At 38.9% G+C, this 21,711-nt stretch overlaps 5 protein-coding genes and 1 pseudogene across 13 annotated transcripts; 4 read left to right on the forward strand and 2 right to left on the reverse strand.

The window, feature by feature from the left end:
* Positions 1 to 734: 734 nt before the first annotated feature.
* On the reverse strand, positions 735 to 4,725 carry CPK1 (calcium dependent protein kinase 1). Its single transcript, NM_120569.3, has 7 exons — positions 3,136 to 4,725; positions 2,875 to 3,018; positions 2,627 to 2,779; positions 2,350 to 2,465; positions 2,027 to 2,194; positions 1,651 to 1,875; positions 735 to 1,299 (listed from the first exon to the last, which is right to left on the reverse strand). The coding sequence occupies exons 1-7, from the start codon at positions 4,046 to 4,048 to the stop codon at positions 1,186 to 1,188; spliced, it is 1,833 nt and encodes a 610-aa protein (NP_196107.1). The 5' UTR covers positions 4,049 to 4,725; the 3' UTR covers positions 735 to 1,185.
* Positions 756 to 6,485, reverse strand: AT5G04880 (annotated as a pseudogene). 6 transcript variants are annotated; one of them is made up of 9 exons: positions 5,942 to 6,028; positions 5,356 to 5,843; positions 3,136 to 5,264; positions 2,875 to 3,018; positions 2,627 to 2,779; positions 2,350 to 2,465; positions 2,027 to 2,194; positions 1,651 to 1,875; positions 756 to 1,299 (listed from the first exon to the last, which is right to left on the reverse strand). The 6 variants fall into 6 exon arrangements; another variant differs by lacking the exons at positions 756 to 1,299; positions 1,651 to 1,875; positions 2,027 to 2,194; ... (2 more) ...; positions 2,875 to 3,018; positions 5,942 to 6,028 and adding an exon at positions 6,462 to 6,485 and having other exon boundaries at positions 4,778 to 5,264; positions 5,356 to 5,568; positions 5,769 to 5,843; another variant differs by lacking the exons at positions 756 to 1,299; positions 1,651 to 1,875; positions 2,027 to 2,194; ... (1 more) ...; positions 2,627 to 2,779; positions 2,875 to 3,018 and having other exon boundaries at positions 4,778 to 5,264; positions 5,356 to 5,568; positions 5,769 to 5,843.
* A 319-nt stretch (positions 6,486 to 6,804) lies between these two features.
* AT5G04885 (Glycosyl hydrolase family protein) lies at positions 6,805 to 11,050 on the forward strand. 3 transcript variants are annotated; one of them, NM_147836.5, is made up of 12 exons: positions 6,805 to 7,098; positions 7,521 to 7,765; positions 8,069 to 8,273; positions 8,376 to 8,466; positions 8,570 to 8,715; positions 8,796 to 9,039; positions 9,233 to 9,337; positions 9,425 to 9,607; positions 9,688 to 9,889; positions 10,017 to 10,509; positions 10,604 to 10,690; positions 10,784 to 11,050. In NM_147836.5, exons 2-12 carry the CDS (start codon positions 7,540 to 7,542, stop codon positions 10,797 to 10,799), a joined length of 1,998 nt encoding a protein of 665 aa, NP_680141.2. In that variant the 5' UTR covers positions 6,805 to 7,098; positions 7,521 to 7,539; the 3' UTR covers positions 10,800 to 11,050. The 3 variants fall into 3 exon arrangements, with proteins under 3 accessions (NP_680141.2, NP_001330123.1, NP_001330122.1); NM_001342795.1 differs by lacking the exon at positions 6,805 to 7,098 and adding an exon at positions 7,105 to 7,268; NM_001342796.1 differs by lacking the exon at positions 6,805 to 7,098 and having other exon boundaries at positions 7,109 to 7,765.
* A 237-nt stretch (positions 11,051 to 11,287) lies between these two features.
* On the forward strand, positions 11,288 to 12,685 carry RTM2 (HSP20-like chaperones superfamily protein). The gene is made up of 2 exons (NM_120571.3): positions 11,288 to 11,505; positions 11,579 to 12,685. The coding sequence occupies exons 1-2, from the start codon at positions 11,388 to 11,390 to the stop codon at positions 12,559 to 12,561; spliced, it is 1,101 nt and encodes a 366-aa protein (NP_568144.1). The 5' UTR covers positions 11,288 to 11,387; the 3' UTR covers positions 12,562 to 12,685.
* Positions 12,686 to 12,767: 82 nt separating this feature from the next.
* On the forward strand, positions 12,768 to 18,940 carry ABO6 (DEA(D/H)-box RNA helicase family protein). The gene is made up of 19 exons (NM_147837.4): positions 12,768 to 13,224; positions 13,451 to 13,605; positions 13,696 to 13,783; positions 13,875 to 14,108; positions 14,196 to 14,291; positions 14,372 to 14,560; positions 14,693 to 14,852; positions 14,936 to 15,066; positions 15,174 to 15,344; positions 15,499 to 15,771; positions 15,880 to 16,074; positions 16,299 to 16,502; positions 16,653 to 16,722; positions 16,828 to 16,976; positions 17,212 to 17,520; positions 17,612 to 17,671; positions 17,770 to 17,922; positions 18,017 to 18,127; positions 18,208 to 18,940. The coding sequence occupies exons 1-19, from the start codon at positions 12,967 to 12,969 to the stop codon at positions 18,685 to 18,687; spliced, it is 3,486 nt and encodes a 1,161-aa protein (NP_680142.2). The 5' UTR covers positions 12,768 to 12,966; the 3' UTR covers positions 18,688 to 18,940.
* A 4-nt stretch (positions 18,941 to 18,944) lies between these two features.
* Positions 18,945 to 21,666, forward strand: NOL (NYC1-like protein). The gene is made up of 13 exons (NM_120572.3): positions 18,945 to 19,264; positions 19,384 to 19,452; positions 19,584 to 19,642; positions 19,739 to 19,825; positions 19,964 to 20,031; positions 20,119 to 20,167; positions 20,255 to 20,340; positions 20,447 to 20,504; positions 20,590 to 20,640; positions 20,829 to 20,879; positions 20,955 to 20,996; positions 21,094 to 21,204; positions 21,318 to 21,666. The coding sequence occupies exons 1-13, from the start codon at positions 18,997 to 18,999 to the stop codon at positions 21,363 to 21,365; spliced, it is 1,047 nt and encodes a 348-aa protein (NP_568145.1). The 5' UTR covers positions 18,945 to 18,996; the 3' UTR covers positions 21,366 to 21,666.
* The last annotated feature ends 45 nt before the right edge of the window (positions 21,667 to 21,711 follow it).

Raw genomic sequence — 21,711 nt, forward strand, 5'->3', positions numbered from 1 at the left:
TCGATATTTTGAGTTGCATGTTTATATATATGTGTAATGTGTTGTTCATTTTTCATAGGAACTGAAAATCCCGAAAAAAACTAACTTAATACGTACAATGATTCATTTTTCAATAAAAGTTAGAAAAAGTAAACTAGACTACTTATATTTTTCAAATATAATTAACACTTTAAACAAGGACCAACATATTTAACAATTAGACCCCTACACAAATAAAACTTTATGATACAGTAATCATGATCACGTTTTGTGGACTGAAATTAGGAAATTTAAAAGGGATAGGGACGCAGTTTTGAAATAGACAATTTAATCAGTTTATTTAAATAAAACCAATTTAATAATTTTATAAATTAAAAAGTCGTACCCCAAAATAAACATTTTTAAATGTCAACAACAAACGCAAGCTTTAAATTATTTATTTTTGGAGAAATAACTTGATTGTGAGACCCACTTTTATATTTTTCCTCCATTTTTTTTGTTGTTCTAAAGAGTAAGTTAGGTATTTATGTTGACCAAAAACACTAGCTAAAAGATCATTTTATTCGTTTTTTCCAATCATAAAAAAGAAATTAATTATGTAAATGGAAAATAAAGATCTCAAAATACTACGTGTTTAGGATTAGGAGGTTTGGTGGCTATTATTTTCGGTGACCAATTTAATTATCTGCTTATAATTTAATTTGATTTCAGCTTAGATTCGGTAAGGACTTGAATTATATAATTCGGACAACAAATTAATTGAAATTCGGTTAAGTTATTTTATTTCTCAAAAAAAGAAAACTGGGAAATTACATAGAAGTACCTCAACTTTTAAACGATTTTCACATAAATACTCAAACTTTTTGCTTTACAAGAAAAAGCCCTCACAAAAATTTGATGATCGTTATCGCAAAATTTCCAAATCGTGTTCAAGTTTTTTGACTCTTTGAATTTACTTACAGACAAGAAATCGTGGTTTGTAATGTTAGAAGACTATATATGCTCAAGAAGTAACACAATACAACAAAGTTTCCAAAACAAGTCTAAGACAAAACCTCATCCAAAAGATTGAGAGAATCCAAAAGAGGGCAAGAGAGAATCTTGGCTGTGTGCATATGTCTTCAACATAATCAAAATGGTATATATTATCAGAAAACTCTTTTGTCTTCTTGGCTTTAGTTTTGTACTTTTAAATAGACTGAGAAACTAGAGTTTAAGAGCAATGCTAAAGCTTTTCTCTAGACCCATTTTCACAGGTCCTCCTGTGATGCTTCCTTTCTGCATCATCGCCACAAACTCGTTGTAGTCTATTCGCCCGTCCTACAATACAACAATTCAAATGTTCAACATTATCAACATTCAACCAATATATCAATCCAAAACCGACATGAAAACTCGGTTTACTTCACTGTTTCTCAGGAAAGAGAGTTTCTACTATCCCCCTAGGTTTAACAAGAATCATACTCAATCGTCTCAGTTTTCCCAAGAAAACAGACATGAAAACTCGGTAAGTGAAGTGTAGTTTTAATAATGCAAGGATTTAAGAGGATCATATAAGTGAGATTCCTATGAGTAAAATGTATATAATCCATTGAAATTTGATCATTGTTGAGAAGTATTCAAGTCATTTTATAATTAGGATGAGATGATAAAAGGTGTAAAGGAACTTACATTGTCTTGATCAACATCGCGCATCAGTTCTTCTATGCGGACATCCTCAACACCAAACTCCTCACAAGCTTGTTGAAGCTCGTCTGGGGTGATATAGCCGCTCCCATCTTTGTCAAAGTATGTAAAGGCTGCAAACAAATGGTCCTCTCTCTCTATTTTGTTTAGATGTAATGTTGCAGCTATGAACTCTTTGTAATCTATTGTTCCGCTGTTGTCCACATCAGCCTGAATTATATACACATGAGAGAGAAACCAGATTACTTGCATATCTAGCAAAAACAGAAGTATATAACCACAACCAACAGAGTAAGTTTGAATGATAACAAGATCAGTTCAGAATCTTAGTTAGGGAACTGGTATGCCGGTTAAAACTTACAGCTTGCATCAAGTCGAGAATTTCAGACTCTTTGAGATTCGCCCCTACTCGTTTTAGTCCTGCTTTCAGTTCTTCGAAAGTTATCTGACCACTCTTGTCCGCATCTATCATATTAAACATTTCTTTCAAGCCGGCGATTTCTTCTTCAGATAAGCTCTCAGCAATGACCTGCAAAAAGGCATAAAGAGAGAAACTTAATCTCCGTCGTCTCTTTCTTTCCACATAACAAGAGGAAGATGGGTTAAATGTAGCTATCTTATGTTTATGACAGGAACTTCTTTTATATGGTTTTAAATTTTGTTTAGCATCGGAAAGCTGCTTACTCTAAGAGCCATTTTCTTGAACTTGTTCATTGCAGAAAACTGCTTCATACGGCTCAGAACAGCAGAATCCAAAGGCTTGTCTGGAGCCACACCGTCGACTTGAACCCATGGATGACCTGAGAAGAAGCACAACTCCATAAGAGATAGAACGATGGTAGATCACTCTACATGACAACACACTTTATTCATGTAGTGAAATCTATGCTCAATGGAATTAACAGAAAGAGAATCACAGCGCTTTAACTGGAAGAGAAGGTTTCAGATCAAAATAACTTACATAATACTTGGTGGGCAGTTAACCTTTTCTTGGGATCCCTGACAAGCATTTTCCTCACTAAATCCTTTGCACTTTCAGATATACTTGGCCATGGATCGGACGAAAAGTCAAGATCACCGTGGAGGACCTGTTCGAAAATACCTTGTTCGGTTTCTGAATGTTCAAAGAAACAAAAAGATTAGAGATGTTGTTCAGAGCCTAGTTAGGAAAAGTGACAAATCTCTTATCTGTATATATACAATTCTTACCAGCCCAGAATGGAGGAACTCCGCTTAATAAAATGTACACAATCACTCCAGCACTCCAGACATCAGCTTCAGGGCCATAACGCTTTCGAAGAACTTCTGGGGCAACATAATATGGGCTACCAACAACATCTGTAAAAACATCGTCTGCAAAGAGGAAGGGAATCGAGTTCAGAAATAATTGTTCGACAAGGATCACACTATTCACGTTAAAGACCAAATCTGGAAGTGGATCTTTTAAGATGAGTAACAATGAAATCAAACCTGGTTTAAAGAACATGGAGAGTCCAAAATCAATCGTCTTCAAGAGGGAATCTTCGTGTTTACTGACAAACAGAAAATTCTCGGGCTTGAGGTCTCGATGCATAACACCAAGAGAATGGCAAGCCTCTACAACCCCAACAATGGTTCTAGTGAGCTCAGCCGCTTTCCTCTCTGTGTAGTGACCGCGTTGAATGATCCTGTCAAAAAGCTCGCCGCCTGCACAACACTCCATTACAAGGTGCACTGCCACAACATCCTCATAAGCTCCTTTGATGGAGATGACATTAGGGTGACCAGCCAAGTGATGCATTATCTGAATTTCTCTTCTCACATCCTCAACGTCCTCATCAGTCAATAGCTTCCTCTTAGCAATCGACTTGCAGGCAAACTCCTTCCCCGTAGTCTTCTCGACACATAAAAAAGTCGTCCCAAATTGCCCTTGTCCGAGTTTCCTTCCCAAGGAATAGAATTCCTTGAAGTTTTCAGTCTTCCTCTGCAACACTGACTCAGTCCTAAGCCCTGCACTTGACACTCTCTTCATGTGTTTAGGCTTCTTAGGTTTAGCTGGAGGATCAGGTTTTGACTCCGGCTTGGTCTCTGACTTGGTCTCCTGCTTAGTCTCTGGTTTGGACTCAAGGCTTATCTCCTCTAGCGTTTCAGGCTTGCTTTCAGTTCGAATCTCTCTGTCCTTGGTCTCGACGTCAGTCCCTGGCTTCGGCATTGTGACCTGTTCAGGAGGTTTATTCTGGACTTCATCAGATAATCGAGATCGAAGCTCTCCCGAAACAGCTTCACTTGCAATATCTCCATTACTCATGGAAGCCGAATCATCTCCATCTCTTGGCCGCCACATTGCAGCTGAAACAGATTGCAAGAAGCCATTTCTGCTTGGTCCAACACAAGTATTACCCATTCCCTAACTTGTCTTAAATCTCTTTCACCAGAAATAGCATCAAGATCTGATTACAATAACCTCAAAAACAATCTAATCTCATTACTAATCTGATAAAAGTCAAATCCTTTCGATCTTAAAACCATCAGACATCAAACCTCGGACTTCTCAGACGATTGAATTTCTACACAGCTGAACTGATAAACCCAACTTGGATGAGGAGAAACAGCAGAGAGCTTGCTTATACAGAGGTGAGAAATAGCAAGAAAAATCAAAAGGGTATCGGAAAAATCATGACTTGAAACAAACCCAGAAAATAGAAAGTCACAATGAAGGAAACCAAACAGAGAGTAGAAAGCATCCCCAGATAACAACAACAAAGAAAGAAACAGAGAGATCTGAAGAAGAGTAAAGAGAAAGAATGAGAAAATAAATTGAGTTGGGTGGGAAAATAAAAGGGATAGTTTAATAGCACTACACTTGCATAAACCGTAGGGACATTTGTTAATTTAATGAGAGAGTCAAGGTCTGTATAGAGAAGAAGACGATGAAGAAAGACGAAGAAGAAGATTGAACCAGTTTGAAAAACGCGTTTCTTTTGTTTTGATTATCTATCACCGCCGAGTTTTCCGCTGAGATTTGTCTTAACTCTCTTTTTAATTAATCTTTGATTACAAAGTCCACCACCCTCTTCAATCTTGGCAACGCAGCTTCTTATGTAAGGGTACTTAATTAGTAATATATTAAAACTTTGAGGTAAAAAGGTGATTTTCCATAAAATCAATTTCCTTTCTGGAGTCCTAATAACATCCTTTTTATAATGGTCCCATCATTTACTACTTTTGAAAAATATAACCCGCAAGTGAAAAATGCGCAAACAAAACCCACATATTAAAGAGCAGTCATTAAAAATAAGACATCCACATGTTAAAGCTTGAACAAATCACATGCTCTACACATTCTTGTCTTCGCCCTTATGTTTTACCCTAATTACTCCTTCCGACCACAGCTATTATTGAAGATCAAAACCTAGACCAGAACTAATATTGTAGAGACGGCGAGTTTGGTGTTCTAAACATCATGATCACCACTTTCCATTGTTTTTGCTGGTCCTAACGGAACACTCAAGCACCCTTCCTTTTTCCAGTAGATAAGCCAATGAGATGTCCCTACTGCAATAGAACGGTATGAATCTCTGGACACTCTGTTATTGATTTGATATGGAAAGAATGCTTGCCTAAAACAAAAACGAAGCTCACTATTGTTATCAAGAGATGGTGGTTTGAATCAGTATTTAAGAAGATATGATTTGTGGCAAAGACGCTCACTATGATGTGTATGAGACTTGGTTTGATGTAGTGCAGTATGTTCTGATAGTAGATTATCAATCATCACAACAGCGTTTTTTGGTGACAAAAGTCTGTTCATTGCCTCTGCCACGTCCTGATCAAGTAAACATCCAAGGACCTCCAAAAACAGATGATCCTTATTACAGAGATTCTCAATCTTTTCCGTACTTGTTCCTTGATTGATCCTTTTCACTATGACGAAATTAAATTGACAACTGTTTCCATATCTTGCTATGAGGAACAAAATTTCCTAGTCATGACTATAAAATGAAAAGTAACCTATTCGGCATTCTGTTTATGACACTAATAGAGAACAAGTGTGGGAAAGGGAAATGACGGTATTCAAGTGTGTGTCTTCCATTGACCGGAAAATAAGGTAAGAAAACCCTCACCTTTCTTATCATGTGTTGCGCTTGGAAATGGAAGAATCTCTTTATGCTTCTTTTCGCCACCTCTAAATCCTCCAACTGCATGAACACAATTCTATATCAGATATATGAGTGTGCACCATCAACTAAGTAACAGTCCAAAACCATCTAACTGACTAATGCGCGAAGACACCTACATTGGCTCAATCTTTGGCTGACCAGGTTTTCTGTTCCTAGCATCAAATACTATATTCTCGAGAAAATCCATATTGCTAACACCAGGGATCTCAACTGGAGTTTGGAGACTCAAGAAGAGAACCGCAAGAGATCCTTACATATCATGCAGATGCTCGGCTTTAAACACAATGATTTATGAGAGGGGTACGAGTAGAGATACTCTAGGAATCATATGTTTCAACAACATGAAGATTGAGAAACTTACCTTGAAAAAATGTGTTCATAAGCAAAAAACTTACGAGCCTCAACCTTTCATAATATTAGTTAGGAAATATCAGCAATGATGCAAATGATTCACACAATTGGAATTAGTTAAGCTTGTCAGAAATTTTAGCTAATGCTCTCTTAGTACAGAAATAATATCCAATAGAATCACGGCTAACAAACTTCACAACGTCTATATGTACTAGTGTTTCATTAACATGAAAAATCTCTCCTTTCTTCCACAATTCAACAATCACAAGCACTTAAATCCCTAACCTCAATCAAACGGCTCCTATTCCCGTCATCATGATCCGAGGATGGAGACAAAGTCGACAGAAGAAGAATCGGAGAGGAAAAAGGAGAGCTTTTTACGGCGGTGGATACACAGAGCAGCGACTCAGAAACCTCGCGAAGGCTTATGAGGAAGATACAGTAGAAGCGTATTGAGCAGTTCAGTGTTCGCAACGGAGGCCATAGAGATAGACGAAGCGGCGGCGGGAGGCGGAGAATCGCCGGTTTAGCGTGAGATAAGAGTCGAGGAATCCGATTCTCCCGCCTACTGACACGTGTCCAAGGTACGTTAAAGCAAGTACGATACTTTTCAGTAATAAAAAAAAGTAAGAAGTCAAAAAAGAAAGAAACTTTTTTAAAAAACTAAAACGACGCCGCTTTGTTCGTCGTTATGCATCATTATGCAGTGTAGACTGGTACAGATGTTTTGTGGAAAAACGTGAGCCAACCCCACGTCCCAATAAAAACAACACAAAACCGCATCAACGTCTTTTAACACTCTCTCTCTCTTTCTCAAATCTGCTTAAAAGCGTTTATTAACTACTCTTTATTTTCTCATATAAAAATTCTCAGCGAAGAAGAATCAGATATTTTCTGGTCTTGCTCTGCCTAACTCTCACATGTAAGTTCTTCTTTCTTCCTCCATTCTCTACTGTTGAATCTTGCCTTTTTCCTTACCCCCAATGTATGCTTCTTCTTATTTCTTGTTTTCTTGGCTAGCTTGGTTCTTGGTTTCTTGTATGAGGCTAGTAGCTTTATAATGATTCGTTTGGAAAATAAGAAAATGAGAAAGTACTTCTTACGGATTCGTGTGCTTATTCAATCTTTTGTTGAAATTCGAACAGTAAATCTTAAAAAGCTTGCTTTTATTTTTGCTTTTTTTCTTCTTTCTTGTCACTGATGAATAACGAAGTTGCTTTTTTGTTTTCTTGGTTGGCTGCTGATAAGCACCAAGGTTTCACAATTTTGGGGGTTTCTTTTTTAAGCTGACAAGTGACAAGTCTTTCTTATCTTGAGTTTCTTCCGTCTTTGTTGTTTTGCCAGAGTTTCCCCTGTTACGAAGATGAGCAGAGATTCAGTAAGAATCGTTGGGGTTCTTCTATGGATGTGTATGTGGGTTTGTTGTTATGGGGATGGAGAGTATCTGTTGTACAAGGACCCGAAACAGACGGTGTCAGATCGAGTTGCGGATTTGTTTGGTAGAATGACTTTGGAAGAGAAGATTGGCCAGATGGTGCAGATTGATAGAAGTGTTGCCACTGTCAACATTATGAGAGATTACTTCATCGGTATGTAAAAGAACAATCTTTCTTGGAGATTTCCAGAAATCTGATTACTTACTTGCTTGGCTAGTTTAATTGGTTCATTTAAACCTTATTTTGGGCATCTTGTATGGTTTCCTTAGAAAACTGGTCGGTGCTACTGGTGTTGTTAGGTGAAATGAGGATATCATTCAGTTTTTGCTTTCATTGAACTTCAGTTTCTCATCATCTTGTTAATAAAGAACTAGATAAGCTGCGTAACTTGACTTGGTATTGAGTATCTGTATTTGTGAAACTTGAAAATTGAAGTTGTCTGTTTGTTCTGTACAGGCAGTGTATTGAGTGGTGGTGGGAGCGCTCCACTTCCTGAGGCAAGTGCTCAGAATTGGGTTGATATGATAAATGAGTACCAAAAGGGGGCTCTAGTTAGTCGTTTGGGAATTCCTATGATATATGGCATTGATGCCGTTCACGGGCATAACAATGTCTATAACGCTACTATTTTCCCTCACAATGTTGGTCTTGGAGCCACTAGGCAAGTATTAGCTAAAACGTTTATTCGATCTTGCATGTTTCCCATCTCTGTTTCTGTGAATGCTGTCTATATTTCTTCTGATGATAGATTTGAGTTTCACAGGGATCCTGATCTTGTTAAGAGGATTGGAGCAGCAACTGCAGTCGAAGTCAGAGCCACTGGAATCCCATACACATTTGCTCCTTGCATTGCAGTAAATTTTCTCACCGTCTGCCTAACTTTTATATACCTGGCACTCTTCATATCATTGGTACTTTGGACATTTGTTAAAGTTGTTACCCACTCGCTTTTTGTAGGTTTGTAGAGATCCCAGATGGGGTAGATGTTATGAGAGCTACAGCGAGGATCACAAAGTCGTGGAAGACATGACGGATGTCATACTTGGTTTACAAGGAGAGCCTCCTTCCAACTATAAGCACGGAGTTCCATTCGTTGGTGGCAGGTAAGGCTTTTGTTAATTTGGTTCGGTTATGATAGCCTTACAAAAGTATGTTCGGTCTTTCATGCGTGTTATTTTGATAGGGATAAAGTTGCAGCCTGTGCCAAGCATTACGTGGGAGATGGTGGGACAACCCGCGGAGTAAACGAGAACAACACTGTGACTGATTTACACGGTCTTCTTAGCGTTCACATGCCCGCTTATGCTGATGCAGTTTACAAAGGTGTTTCCACAGTGATGGTTTCATATTCGAGCTGGAATGGTGAGAAGATGCATGCAAATACTGAGCTGATCACAGGGTATCTTAAGGGTACCCTTAAGTTTAAGGTCTGCTTACTTATCACAACTTCAACGCACATTCTCTGTGTTCTGGCAGTAGTCTTTCTGAATGAATATTTCTCTTTCTCCATGTATTTTGTAGATTCTTGAATAGAACATATATATAGCATGTGTGAGTTCTTAGATGAAGGAGTTGATTTTGAATGTTAATTCCAACTTATCATCTCTATGATGTGTGCAGGGTTTTGTTATCTCGGATTGGCAAGGTGTCGATAAGATTTCCACACCACCGCATACGCACTACACAGCTTCCGTCCGAGCTGCAATTCAAGCTGGAATTGATATGGTTAGTGTTTCATACTTCACAGACATTCCTGGACTGAAATAGGAAATTGTTACTCATGTTTGTGTTAGCTAATGAAATAATATGCAGGTCATGGTCCCCTTCAACTTTACCGAGTTTGTCAATGATCTTACAACCTTGGTGAAGAATAATTCAATTCCTGTCACTCGGATTGATGATGCTGTCAGAAGAATCCTGCTTGTCAAGTTCACCATGGGTCTTTTTGAGAACCCTTTGGCTGATTACAGCTTTTCCAGTGAACTAGGAAGCCAGGTCAGTTGCCTAATAACCCTGAGCTAGAATCTGTTGCAAGTACTACAAAGTCTTGATGGAATGTTCTCAATTTATATTAGGCACATAGAGACTTGGCAAGGGAGGCTGTTAGAAAATCCCTTGTGCTACTGAAGAACGGGAACAAAACCAATCCTATGCTCCCACTTCCCAGGAAGACTTCAAAGATCCTAGTCGCTGGCACTCACGCTGATAATTTAGGTTATCAGTGTGGTGGTTGGACCATAACTTGGCAAGGATTTAGCGGTAATAAGAACACGAGAGGTACGTTCTGCAACTCTTATTGCAGATTATACAAGTTCTATCATCTTGTCTGTGACTGTTTATGCTTTGTAAGTTGTAACAAATATCTTGTGACTGTTAATAGACTGTACCCTTTCTTCTGATTCAGGGACTACACTTCTTAGCGCTGTAAAATCAGCTGTTGATCAAAGCACTGAAGTTGTCTTCCGCGAGAACCCGGATGCTGAATTCATCAAATCGAACAACTTTGCTTATGCAATCATTGCTGTTGGTGAACCTCCATATGCAGAAACAGCTGGAGACAGCGACAAGCTAACTATGCTTGACCCCGGTCCAGCGATTATTAGCTCCACTTGTCAGGCTGTCAAGTGTGTGGTTGTGGTCATTTCAGGTAGACCACTTGTGATGGAACCTTACGTTGCCTCGATCGATGCATTGGTTGCAGCATGGCTACCAGGAACAGAAGGCCAAGGTATCACTGATGCTCTCTTTGGGGACCATGGCTTCAGTGGAAAACTTCCTGTTACATGGTTCAGAAACACAGAGCAGTTGCCTATGAGCTATGGAGATACACATTATGACCCGCTATTTGCTTACGGGTCTGGTCTTGAAACTGAGTCTGTTGCGAGCATTGTTGCTAGGTAAAATACTTCACACAGCTTCCTGTTTCATCTGTTGCAGTATTCTCTGACACAAGATTAAGATTCTTAACCCCTAAGTTTTGGTTGCTAACAGGTCAACCTCAGCTTCTGCTACTAACACAAAGCCCTGCTTATACACAGTCCTTGTTTCTGCTACATTGTGTCTGTTTATCTTCCCAAGGTATCATCACCAGTTTCAACTTCCGTTTTGATTTCTTTACAGAAATTGGTGAGAATCTGACATTTCTTCTGGTAACTTTTTTTGTGTGTGTAGCTTAAGCCGACTTTGAGAAGATGAAAAGTTACAAAAGCTTGGAGTAGATAGATTCTTTCGATTATCTGATCTGATCAAGTGAGTTCTTGTTAGCCTAGCAAAAGAGACCCTGAATCTGTGTCGTGTTATGTTCAGAGTTATTGCAACCTGAAACATTATTGGATATTCACACCAGAACGTTCTTCTATTTAGGTTCTTGAAAATTCTAATAGACAAATTCTCTTCTTGAAATCACCATTCTTGAAATTAAGTCACATAACTTCTCAGAAAAAATGATACATCTTCTCAACTGATTAAAACTGACGTCATTTGGGGAACATAACTTACAAGACATAATAAACTTGTGAAGAAAGCAAGAGAACATTATGCTTTCTTTGTAAGAGAAGTAACATATGAATGATGACCTGAGACAAAAGAAGAGATTTTGATGATCACAAGACATAGCCGCAAAACTAGGAATATCCATTGCATAACAGTAGAGAAAATGGCTAAGTATTGCAGAAATTCAAATCTTATTTATATGCAGAGCAATAAACACCTAATAGTATCATCAAAGCTCAAATTTAACCAGTTCATAAGAAAGAGGAAAGATAAGTAATTAATAATGGCAGCGAGACAGCAACAAAAAGGAACAGGCTTCGGGGTTCAATACGAGGACTTTGTCCCCAAATCCGAATGGAAAGATCAACCTGAAGCCACCATTCTCAACATTGACCTAACAGGTTGGTATACAAAATAGTAACTTTGGACTACTTATGGTGGTTTAATTATAATGTTATGATTTGGTTTTTAAAGGTTTTGCAAAGGAGCAAATGAAAGTGACGTATGTGCACAGCTCGAAGATGATAAGAGTCACTGGAGAACGTCCCTTGGCTAATCGGAAATGGAGCCGTTTCAACGAGGTGTTCACTGTTCCACAGAATTGTTTAGTGGATAAGATCCATGGGAGCTTTAAGAACAATGTCCTCACCATCACCATGCCTAAGGAGACGATCACGAAGGTGGCTTATCTTCCAGAAACTTCTAGAACTGAAGCTGCTGCTCTGGAGAAGGCGGCGAAGCTAGAGGAGAAGAGATTGTTAGAAGAATCTAGAAGGAAAGAGAAGGAAGAAGAAGAAGCTAAGCAGATGAAGAAGCAGCTTCTGGAAGAGAAAGAGGCGCTAATTAGGAAGCTGCAAGAAGAAGCTAAAGCAAAGGAAGAGGCTGAAATGAGGAAGCTTCAAGAAGAAGCTAAAGCAAAGGAGGAGGCCGCGGCAAAGAAGCTTCAAGAAGAAATTGAAGCAAAAGAGAAACTTGAGGAGAGAAAGCTCGAGGAAAGGAGACTTGAGGAGAGGAAGCTCGAGGATATGAAGCTTGCGGAAGAAGCTAAACTAAAGAAGATCCAGGAGAGAAAGTCTGTTGATGAATCTGGAGAAAAAGAGAAGATACTAAAGCCAGAAGTGGTCTATACAAAATCCGGGCACGTGGCTACTCCCAAACCTGAGTCGGGGTCTGGTCTCAAGTCCGGGTTTGGAGGAGTAGGCGAGGTGGTGAAGTCAGCGGAAGAAAAACTAGGAAACTTGGTGGAAAAGGAAAAGAAAATGGGGAAAGGGATAATGGAGAAAATAAGAAGGAAAGAGATAACAAGTGAAGAGAAGAAGTTGATGATGAATGTAGGAGTGGCTGCTCTTGTTATCTTTGCTCTCGGAGCTTATGTTTCTTATACCTTCTGCTCTTCTTCTTCTTCTTCTTCCTCTTCGTCTCCTTCTTCATCATCATCTTCTACCAAACCAGAATGATATATCTCTAAGAAAGAAAAATGTTGTGCAAATTGAAGAATGTGTATATTATATACTTTGTGATATATTTCTACAGTCTAATAAAGTTTGATGATGTCATATTTAAGACCTATATATCATAGTTTTATTGAGACAGGATTTAAAAAAAAAAAACTCAATAAACATATGAAACAAATGAAAAAATATCCATAAACCCTAAACCCTTTTAGATTTGAAGACAGAGAGACCTGAAAGCTTTTAGTTCAATCGATCTTGTCTGACCAAAAATCTGTGTATAGGAGAGAACCCAGTTGAATTGGGAACTGAGAGAAGCAGAAAGTAACTTCCTTTACCGGAGAACGAGAAGTGAACGGTGAAGGCGGCGAGGTTGAGAACCATGCCTCTTCGCTCATTTCGTTTTCTAGAATGCGTTTCACAAAAAGAATAAGCCTCTTCTTGGGGCAGACGACCAGGATTCATAGTCGCTCTCTATTGGGAAATCCGACTTTATGCAGGTCTTATATCGTTGGTCCGGTCTCTACTAGTTCTCCGGCGTTTCTGATTTCGAGTCGTAATGGTGATGGTGTTACGGGATTGTACTACCCGATACGTCGTCGTTTCATCGGGCACACTGCGGAACAGTTCTCGGATGATGAGTACGAGTGTGAATTCGAGGAACATAAGGTTCGTGTTTTGTTCATGATGCTAAATTGTTTAGATAAATGGAATCAATCAATCAACATTTGTGTTGATCTCCAGAGTAAAAAGTTTCTCAAAATGGAATTTTTAGGTGTTTGTCGATTAGATTGTTTGGTGGAATGACTATGTAAATGAGAGTCTTTGAACATTTTCTGTTTGATCCTTTATACTTGGGAAATGATTTGATCCTAGGCGTGAATTGGTTTTATAGGCTTCATCTTCTGTGGCCAATGTTGATGAGTGGAAGTGGAAGTTAGGAATTTTGTTGGCCAATGATAGTGAACAAGAAATTGTTTCCAGAGACAAAAGGGATCGAAGAGATTATGAGCAGATCTCAAATCTTGCTAAGAGAATGGGACTTTACAGGTATAGAAAACTGACTTTTATTGGAATCAAATAACCCTATGTGTTTGTGTGCGCTATGTGCTAACCCAATTCTTGGTTCCAATTTAACAGTGAAATTTATGGAAAAGTGGTTGTTGCAAGCAAGGTTCCTCTTCCTAACTACCGACCAGATTTGGATGATAAGCGACCACAACGGGAGGTAACAGTGTCTCCCTTGGTTTACCAAAATCATAATGCACAGTTTTTATTTGTAGTTTTATGCTGAAATTGTAATGCATCTCATCGTGCAGGTGGTGCTTCCGTTGAGTTTGCAAAGAAGGGTAGAGGGACTCCTCCAGGAACATCTTGATAGTCAGCAGCTAAGCTCAGGAAAGGCTAATGAATGCGTAGCTGATTCTCAACCTCCTAAACAGACTGAAGAACTTCCCGATGAAAATTCTGATTCGTTTCTCGATGGTTCTGTTATGGAGAAGGTACTTCAGAGGAGGAGTATGCGGATGCGCAATATGCAGAGAACCTGGCAGGTATTACTCAATCATCTTTACCCCACGCCTCTTGTCTTTTTATCAAAAACTTTCTGCTATAGCAGTAGTTATTTGGTTGAATAATAGGAATCCCCTGAGGGACGGACGATGCTGGAATTCAGGAAAACTTTGCCTTCATTCAAGGACAAAGAAAGACTTCTTCAAGCTATTGCTCGGAACCAGGTGAATTTTAGAGCGGGATATCTTCGCAATGCAGCAATGCATGGAAATTAATTTTTTGATCTCAACTCTCAAATTCTCAGGTGATAGTTGTATCTGGGGAGACTGGATGTGGTAAGACAACTCAGCTTCCACAATACATTTTGGAATCAGAGATAGAGTCTGGTCGGGGAGCATTCTGCAACATCATTTGTACTCAACCTAGGAGAATATCTGCCATGGCAGTTTCAGAAAGAGTGTCAGCTGAAAGAGGAGAACCTCTTGGTGAAACGGTTAGCCAAAATCCTTGTCCTTCAATTGAGCATCGATTCAAAAGCTGTCTGATTACTCCAATTAACACTAATACTTTGTTAAAAGATGCTTGTTTATTCATGACTTCATACCTAACAGAGAATTTCCGATAGGTTGGGTTTAAAGTTCGTCTAGAAGGAATGAGAGGAAAGAATACCCACCTTCTATTTTGTACAAGTGGTATCCTTCTCAGACGGCTGCTTAGTGATCGCAATTTGAATGGAGTTACACATGTTTTTGTTGATGAGATTCATGAAAGGGGCATGAATGAAGGTACATATCTATATATCTAATGTATGTTTAGGTTTCTGCAAATAGAGTCTCATAATAATATGCCCCTCACTTCTTGGTTGCAGATTTCTTAATTATAGTGTTAAAGGAGCTTCTTCCACGGCGTCCAGATCTGAGATTGGTTCTCATGAGTGCCACTTTGAATGCTGAACTCTTTTCTAATTACTATGGAGGGGCACCTACCATTCACATTCCTGTAAGACAATGTTCTTCCTCAATAGTCTTGACACTCTAGATATTCAGCATGATTTCCGTGTTTCGAGTTGTTTCTATGGGAAGCCTTGAATGTATATATATTTTCAGGGCTTCACACATCCAGTGAAAGCACATTTTTTGGAGGATGTACTGGAAATAACGGGATATAAGCTGACCTCTTTTAATCAAGTTGATGATTATGGCCAAGAAAAGACGTGGAAAACGCAAAAACAGTTAATGCCTCGCAAAAGAAAAAACCAGATCACTACTCTTGTTGAGGTACTTGGCTAATTTTTTACATCAACTGGAAATTCCTTAGAATTAACTCTAATTTGCAAGTTTAACTAACTGTGTTTCTGTTGGTCAACTAGGTTTGCTGAGCAGACCAAATATTCCAATAACATTGTTCACCATTGTTTCTTTAAAATTGCAGGAAGCTCTCAGCAAGTCAAATTTTGAAAGCTATAACTCTAGGACACGTGATTCTCTTTCGTCTTGGATGCCTGACTGCATAGGATTTAATCTCATTGAGGCTGTTCTCTGTCACATATGCCGAAAAGAACGTCCAGGTGCTGTATTAGTATTTTTGACAGGATGGGATGATATCAGATCCCTGAGCGACCAAATTAAAGCCCATCCTCTCTTGGGAGATCCGAACAGGGTTTTGCTATTAATGTGCCACGGTTCAATGGCAACTGCTGAGCAGGTTGATTTATATCCTCACGTGTTACTTTGTTTCCTTTCAATTTGAGTCACGACTCTGGAGAAGTACTAATTGTAACTTATTTAACATATTTCGTTGATGTTTACGCAGAGACTCATTTTTGAGAGAGCACCTCCTAATATTCGCAAAATTGTTCTTGCTACAAACATGGCAGAAGCTAGTATTACAATAAACGATGTAGTGTTTGTGGTTGACTGTGGAAAAGCAAAAGAGACCACCTATGATGCTTTGAACAATACACCTTGTCTGCTACCTTCTTGGATATCTCAAGCTTCTGCGAGACAGGTGAATACATTATACTAAAACCTATTGTTGTAAATAGATCTTTCTTGTGTTTTGCATCGTTCTTATTTTTGATTTCAGAACATTGACTCCTCTATATGATTTGATTGCATGATTATCATTGTTGCAATTTCAGAACATCCATTTTGCTATCTGGTACATCTTTTGATAGCTATAAAGCTTTCTCATTTGGTATGTCCAACATTTCCCCTCTATTTGGCCTTCAGAGAAGGGGAAGAGCTGGGCGTCTGTTTCCGGGAGAATGCTATCACCTGTACCCCAAATGCGTCTATGATGCTTTTGCAGAGTATCAACTTCCTGAACTTCTGAGAACTCCTTTAAACTCTCTCTGCCTGCAAATTAAAAGTCTTCAGGTTGAAAGCATTGCAGAATTCTTGTCAGCTGCACTTCAGGCTCCAGAGTCTTTGGCTGTAAGTGACAGATAAATGTGTTCATAGAGATTTCGCCAATTTCCATGTTACTAGTAACATCTTTGATTGATTATCAGATTTTTTTGTATGTGGAAGATATGATTCTTATTGTCTCAAAATTAGTCAACATAACTGTAAATATCATGACAGGTTCAAAATGCTATTGGATTCCTGAAAATGATCGGAGCACTGGATGAGAAGGAAAATCTAACGGATCTTGGTTTGTGTTCTAAGTCCTGTACAAAAAATGGTCCAACTCTTTCTTATACTACATGTATCATGACTGACTTTCCTGCTTGTTGTATTTTTGGCCTGTTCCAACTAGGAAAACTCTTATCGATTCTTCCTGTTGATCCCAAGTTGGGGAAAATGCTGATAATGGGTGCCATCTTCCGCTGCTTTGATCCGATCCTGACAATTGTATCAGGGCTAAGTGTCAGAGATCCTTTCCTTCTACCTCAAGACAAAAAAGACGTAAGTATAAGGACTCATGGACGAACATTTATTTTTATCATGATGTACGGTGATTGGTTGATTAATTGGCAAATAAATGTTTTTAAAACTTACTTTTTGGTCTTTTGAATTTTATTGAAGAGTGGGTTTTTATAGGCGGTTTTAAGCCAATAGATAGATGGATATATAACTTTTTATGAAGTATGTTGTGGTTTAATCTCTCAAACTGAGAGATGATTTCCTTGTTTTATTTTAGTTAGCTTTATCAGCCAAGTTGAGATTCTCAGCCAAAGACTACAGTGACCATATGGCACTCGTTCGTGCCTTTGAAGGGTGGAAAGATGCTGAAAGAGAAGGATCGGCTTATGAGTTTTGTTGGAGGAATTTCCTGTCAGCTCAGACGCTTCAGGCGATACATTCTCTGAGGAAGCAGTTCAACTATATTTTGAAAGAAGCTGGCTTAGTTCATGATGATTTAGCTCTCAACAACAAGCTAAGTCACAACCAGTCTCTGGTTCGTGCTGTCATTTGCTCTGGCCTATTCCCTGGAATAGCATCTGTTGTGGTAAGTCTAAGACCCATGTCTCTGGCTAAGTCTCCTTTCTCGTGTCAGAGATTTCGGTGAAATAACCTTGTTGTCCTTTTTCTTTGCACAGCACAGAGAGACTTCCATGTCATTCAAGACAATGGATGATGGCCAAGTATCACTATACGCGGTGAGCCTCTTCATTCGTATTTCCCAACATCATTACTTGAGTCTCTCGATATGGCCATCTTTTTTATTTAAATGGTTTTTACGGTTTCTATGTTTCAGAATTCTGTTAATTCGCGGTTCCCAACAATTCCATACCCTTGGCTAGTCTTTGGAGAGAAAGTAAAGGTCAATGCGGTACTCATACGGGACTCCACTGGTGTCCCTGATTCCAGTTTGATCCTTTTTGGTGGTTCATTGAGCACGGGAGTACAGGTGATTTCTCTCATTTTCCTCTTTTTAACCCTTACACTAGTCAGATTATGGAATACTCCGGAATCGAATGGATTGAATGTTGTGTTGTTTCCAGGTGGGACATCTAAAAATGCTTGACGGGTACATTGATTTCTTCATGGATCCAAATTTGGCTGAGTCCTATGTAAAGCTGAAGGAAGAACTCGATAAGCTTCTTCAAAAAAAGGCGAGTTTTTTTCAATTTTAAAAGGAAAAAGTGTTCGTAGTGCAGCACTTTAACACCTTTAGTATCTTTACGATTTGCAGCTTGAAGATCCAAGCATGGACATCCACAAAGAAGGCAAGTACCTCATGCTTGCAGTTCAAGAACTTGTGGCTGGAGACCAATGCGAAGGCAGATTTGTCTTTGGCCGTGACACAAAGAGGCCAAGCCAACCGCAAATAGGAGAGAACAAACACTCCAAAGACGGGACAAACCCGAAGAGTCTCCTTCAGACACTTTTGATGAGAGCTGGACACTCACCTCCAAAGTACAAGACAAAACATCTCAAGACAAACGAATTCAGAGCACTTGTGGAGTTTAAAGGAATGCAGTTCGTTGGGAAGCCTCAGAGGAATAAAACGCTCGCTGAGAAAGATGCTGCTGTTGAGGCCTTAGCTTGGTTGACTCATACCTCTGATAATAGTACTGGCCAACACAATGAGGATGCAGATTCTCCACCTGATGTTACTGATAACATGCTTAAACTCCTTGGAGGACGGCGCAGGCGATCCAAGGGCAAGTAATTGAATCTCTGTAGGTTTTTTCGCAGACAGATTTGGTTTGTGTAACTGTGCTTTGGACGATCTCAAATACCAACCAAAGCAGATAGAGAAATTATACTTCAGTAGTCACTATGTAACTATAGTGTCGTTTTTGGGGCAGAACAATAGTGTAGGGTTATAAACATAAAATCTAGAAACTTTAGGGGCTATGATGTATTTTGAACAATAATTGGGGTTATTATCATCTTATATGCCGCCACGTGGCATTTAACTCTCTCTGAGCTTGCTCGCTTACGCAACTCTCTCTCTCTCTCTCTTTGAGCTTCTGTAATGGCTACTTGGAGTGGTTTCAACGTCTCTTCTTCTCCGTTGCTTAGGCTTCGGTCTTCCTCCGTCTCAAATGTCACTAAGCTTCCGTTTCTCTCTCCTATTTGCCGGCGTCGGTTACTGGCAGAACGCTTTGGTCTCGCAACTGTCGTTGTTACGCGCCAAAACCTCACGGTTACTCCGTCGTCTGCGGCGGTGGAAGCTCGTATCTCAGGGAAAAGAGAACCTATGACGCCTCCGTATAACATATTGATCACTGGCTCAACCAAAGGTTTCATTCACTCTGTCTTTGTCAATTGACTCGAGTTTTTAATCTTCAGAAGGGAAAAAACATATTTTTTTATCTCATTGTGTCTCTAAAGAGTGGTTTTTGATTTATTGATTGTTCAGGTATAGGATATGCATTAGCTAGAGAGTTTCTGAAAGCAGGCGACAATGTTGTGATTTGCTCTAGATCAGGTTAGAACCTGTCCCCATTGTTGTCTTGAACTCCTTTTCTAGAGTTTGTGTGTCTGTAAGGAAACATGCAAGCAAGTAATAGAACCAATCTTCAGTAGAATTTTGCTGTTATGGCTGTTCCTGTCTTGCAGCTGAACGAGTTGAGACTGCTGTTCAGAGTCTTAAGGAAGAATTTGGGGAGCATGTGTGGGTACCGCCTTCTTTTACTGTTCTTTTCCATTCGTGTGGTCTTCCAAGGTTTTTGCTTTATGTGCATTGATATCATGAAACCATTTTCTCTTAGTAGGGAACTAAGTGTGATGTTACGGAAGGGAAGGATGTGAGGGAACTTGTAGCTTATAGTCAGAAGAATCTTAAATACATTGACATTTGGGTACACTCTCAAAACTATGAAGAACGTTCATTTGTTGGTGACATCTGTGTTAATGTTGTTCAGAGTATTTTACTATGTTTTCTTTTCAATTTTGTAACCATAGAAATAGTCTTATAATACCATCTTGAGATGATACAGATAAATAATGCGGGATCTAATGCATATAGCTTTAAACCTTTGGCAGAGGCCTCAGATGAGGATCTTATGTAAGTCTTGTGTTAAGCTTGATCCTTCTCTTCGTTAGTTTCTATGTGATTGGTTTCAGTCATTTACTTTTTGAAATCTTTATGCAGTGAAGTTGTGAAAACCAACACTCTAGGTCTCATGTTATGTTGCCGAGAGGTAGTCAAAGATGTTATAAGGAGATGAATTCAGCGTGTCTTTTGTTATTATCAGTTGGATTTACTGACATGTGTTCATGATTATTAGGCAATGAATATGATGTTGACCCAATCTCGAGGTGGTCATATCTTCAATATTGATGGAGCTGGTTCAGATGGGAGACCAACACCCAGGTTTGCTAGATTCATTAAAGTTTCTTGGGAACATGCTTTAGTAAATCTCCTTTAGGCTCTCTTCTCTGTACTGTCTAATAGCATTTTTTTGATTAACGTTTGACAGATTTGCTGCATATGGTGCAACTAAACGGAGTGTCGTTCACCTGACAAAGTCATTACAGGTAATGCCAGAGTTATATCTGTTGAACTCTTCTTCGTTTTCCCTTCTCCTTATATGACTTCTCTAGTAATTCCTGTCTTTCATAGGCAGAGTTGCAGATGCAAGATGTCAAAAATGTCGTGGTGCATAATCTATCGGTATGAATACAATATATTGCTTCATTTCATTTTTGGTTGTTTTTAGTGTCTTCCTAAATACACTGATACAGACATGCGCATAGAGATGAATAGAATGGATGGATTATAGTTATTTGAACAATTTGAATGAATTCAGGATCTAAACATGATCATAATTCTAATGTGTTTTCTCTGGATTATTGTTGCAGCCTGGAATGGTCACAACTGATCTGCTCATGTCCGGAGCAACTACAAAACAAGTTCGATGACTTAACACTGAGGAAATATTTAGATTCCATTTCAAGAGATTCTCTCTAATACGTTCTCTATTGCAGGCCAAGTTCTTCATTAATGTTTTGGCAGAGCCAGCCGAAGTGGTAAGAACCCATTAACTCTTAATTCTTTTTAGCACAACAATTTGACACGATCTCTAATCTCTAGCCCCATGATTCATGATCACACATTCGTTTGCAGGTGGCTGAGTACCTTGTCCCAAACATAAGGGCAATACCGGCTAGCGGATCTATGAAGCCGACTTACATCCGTTTCCTAACTGGAATCAAAGCCTACACCAAAATATTCTCAGTTAAGACGATTAATAGCTCTGCGTAGAAGTAAATCAAAGCATGTAAACTATTTCTGCAAATTACTTAACCAATTTGTTTTTTTCTTTGTCAAATTTTGGGAATTTGTTTCAGAGAGTTGCGTTGGGAGCAAGGAAGAACAGGTATGTTACTGAAGAGTAGGTGTCAAACTAAGTATTAGAATTGTATTGCTTTCTCAGTTTGTTCAATGGTAAATAAAAACCTCTACATTTTGTTCATGACAACTCCAAAACATGCAATCTATTGTACAATTTGGATTTAAGCTCATTTGCAAAAATGTGAGATTTCTCAGTTAATGATTGAAGTGATGATTTAAAAGTCAGTTTTTTTTTTCCAACCATAATAATTTATAGGCACTATTTTGAGAATCAGACCAGATTTGTCGAGACTGGGATCCAAATGCCTGTGGTCTAGTTTACAATTTAACAAGCAGCAAAAATGTCATTCCAAACCAATCAAACCGGGTAAAACCGAAGAACCGCCTCAA

The sequence above is a fragment of the Arabidopsis thaliana genome, chromosome 5, assembly GCF_000001735.4.
Source record: "Arabidopsis thaliana chromosome 5, partial sequence".
Classification (NCBI taxonomy): Eukaryota; Viridiplantae; Streptophyta; class Magnoliopsida; order Brassicales; family Brassicaceae; genus Arabidopsis; species Arabidopsis thaliana.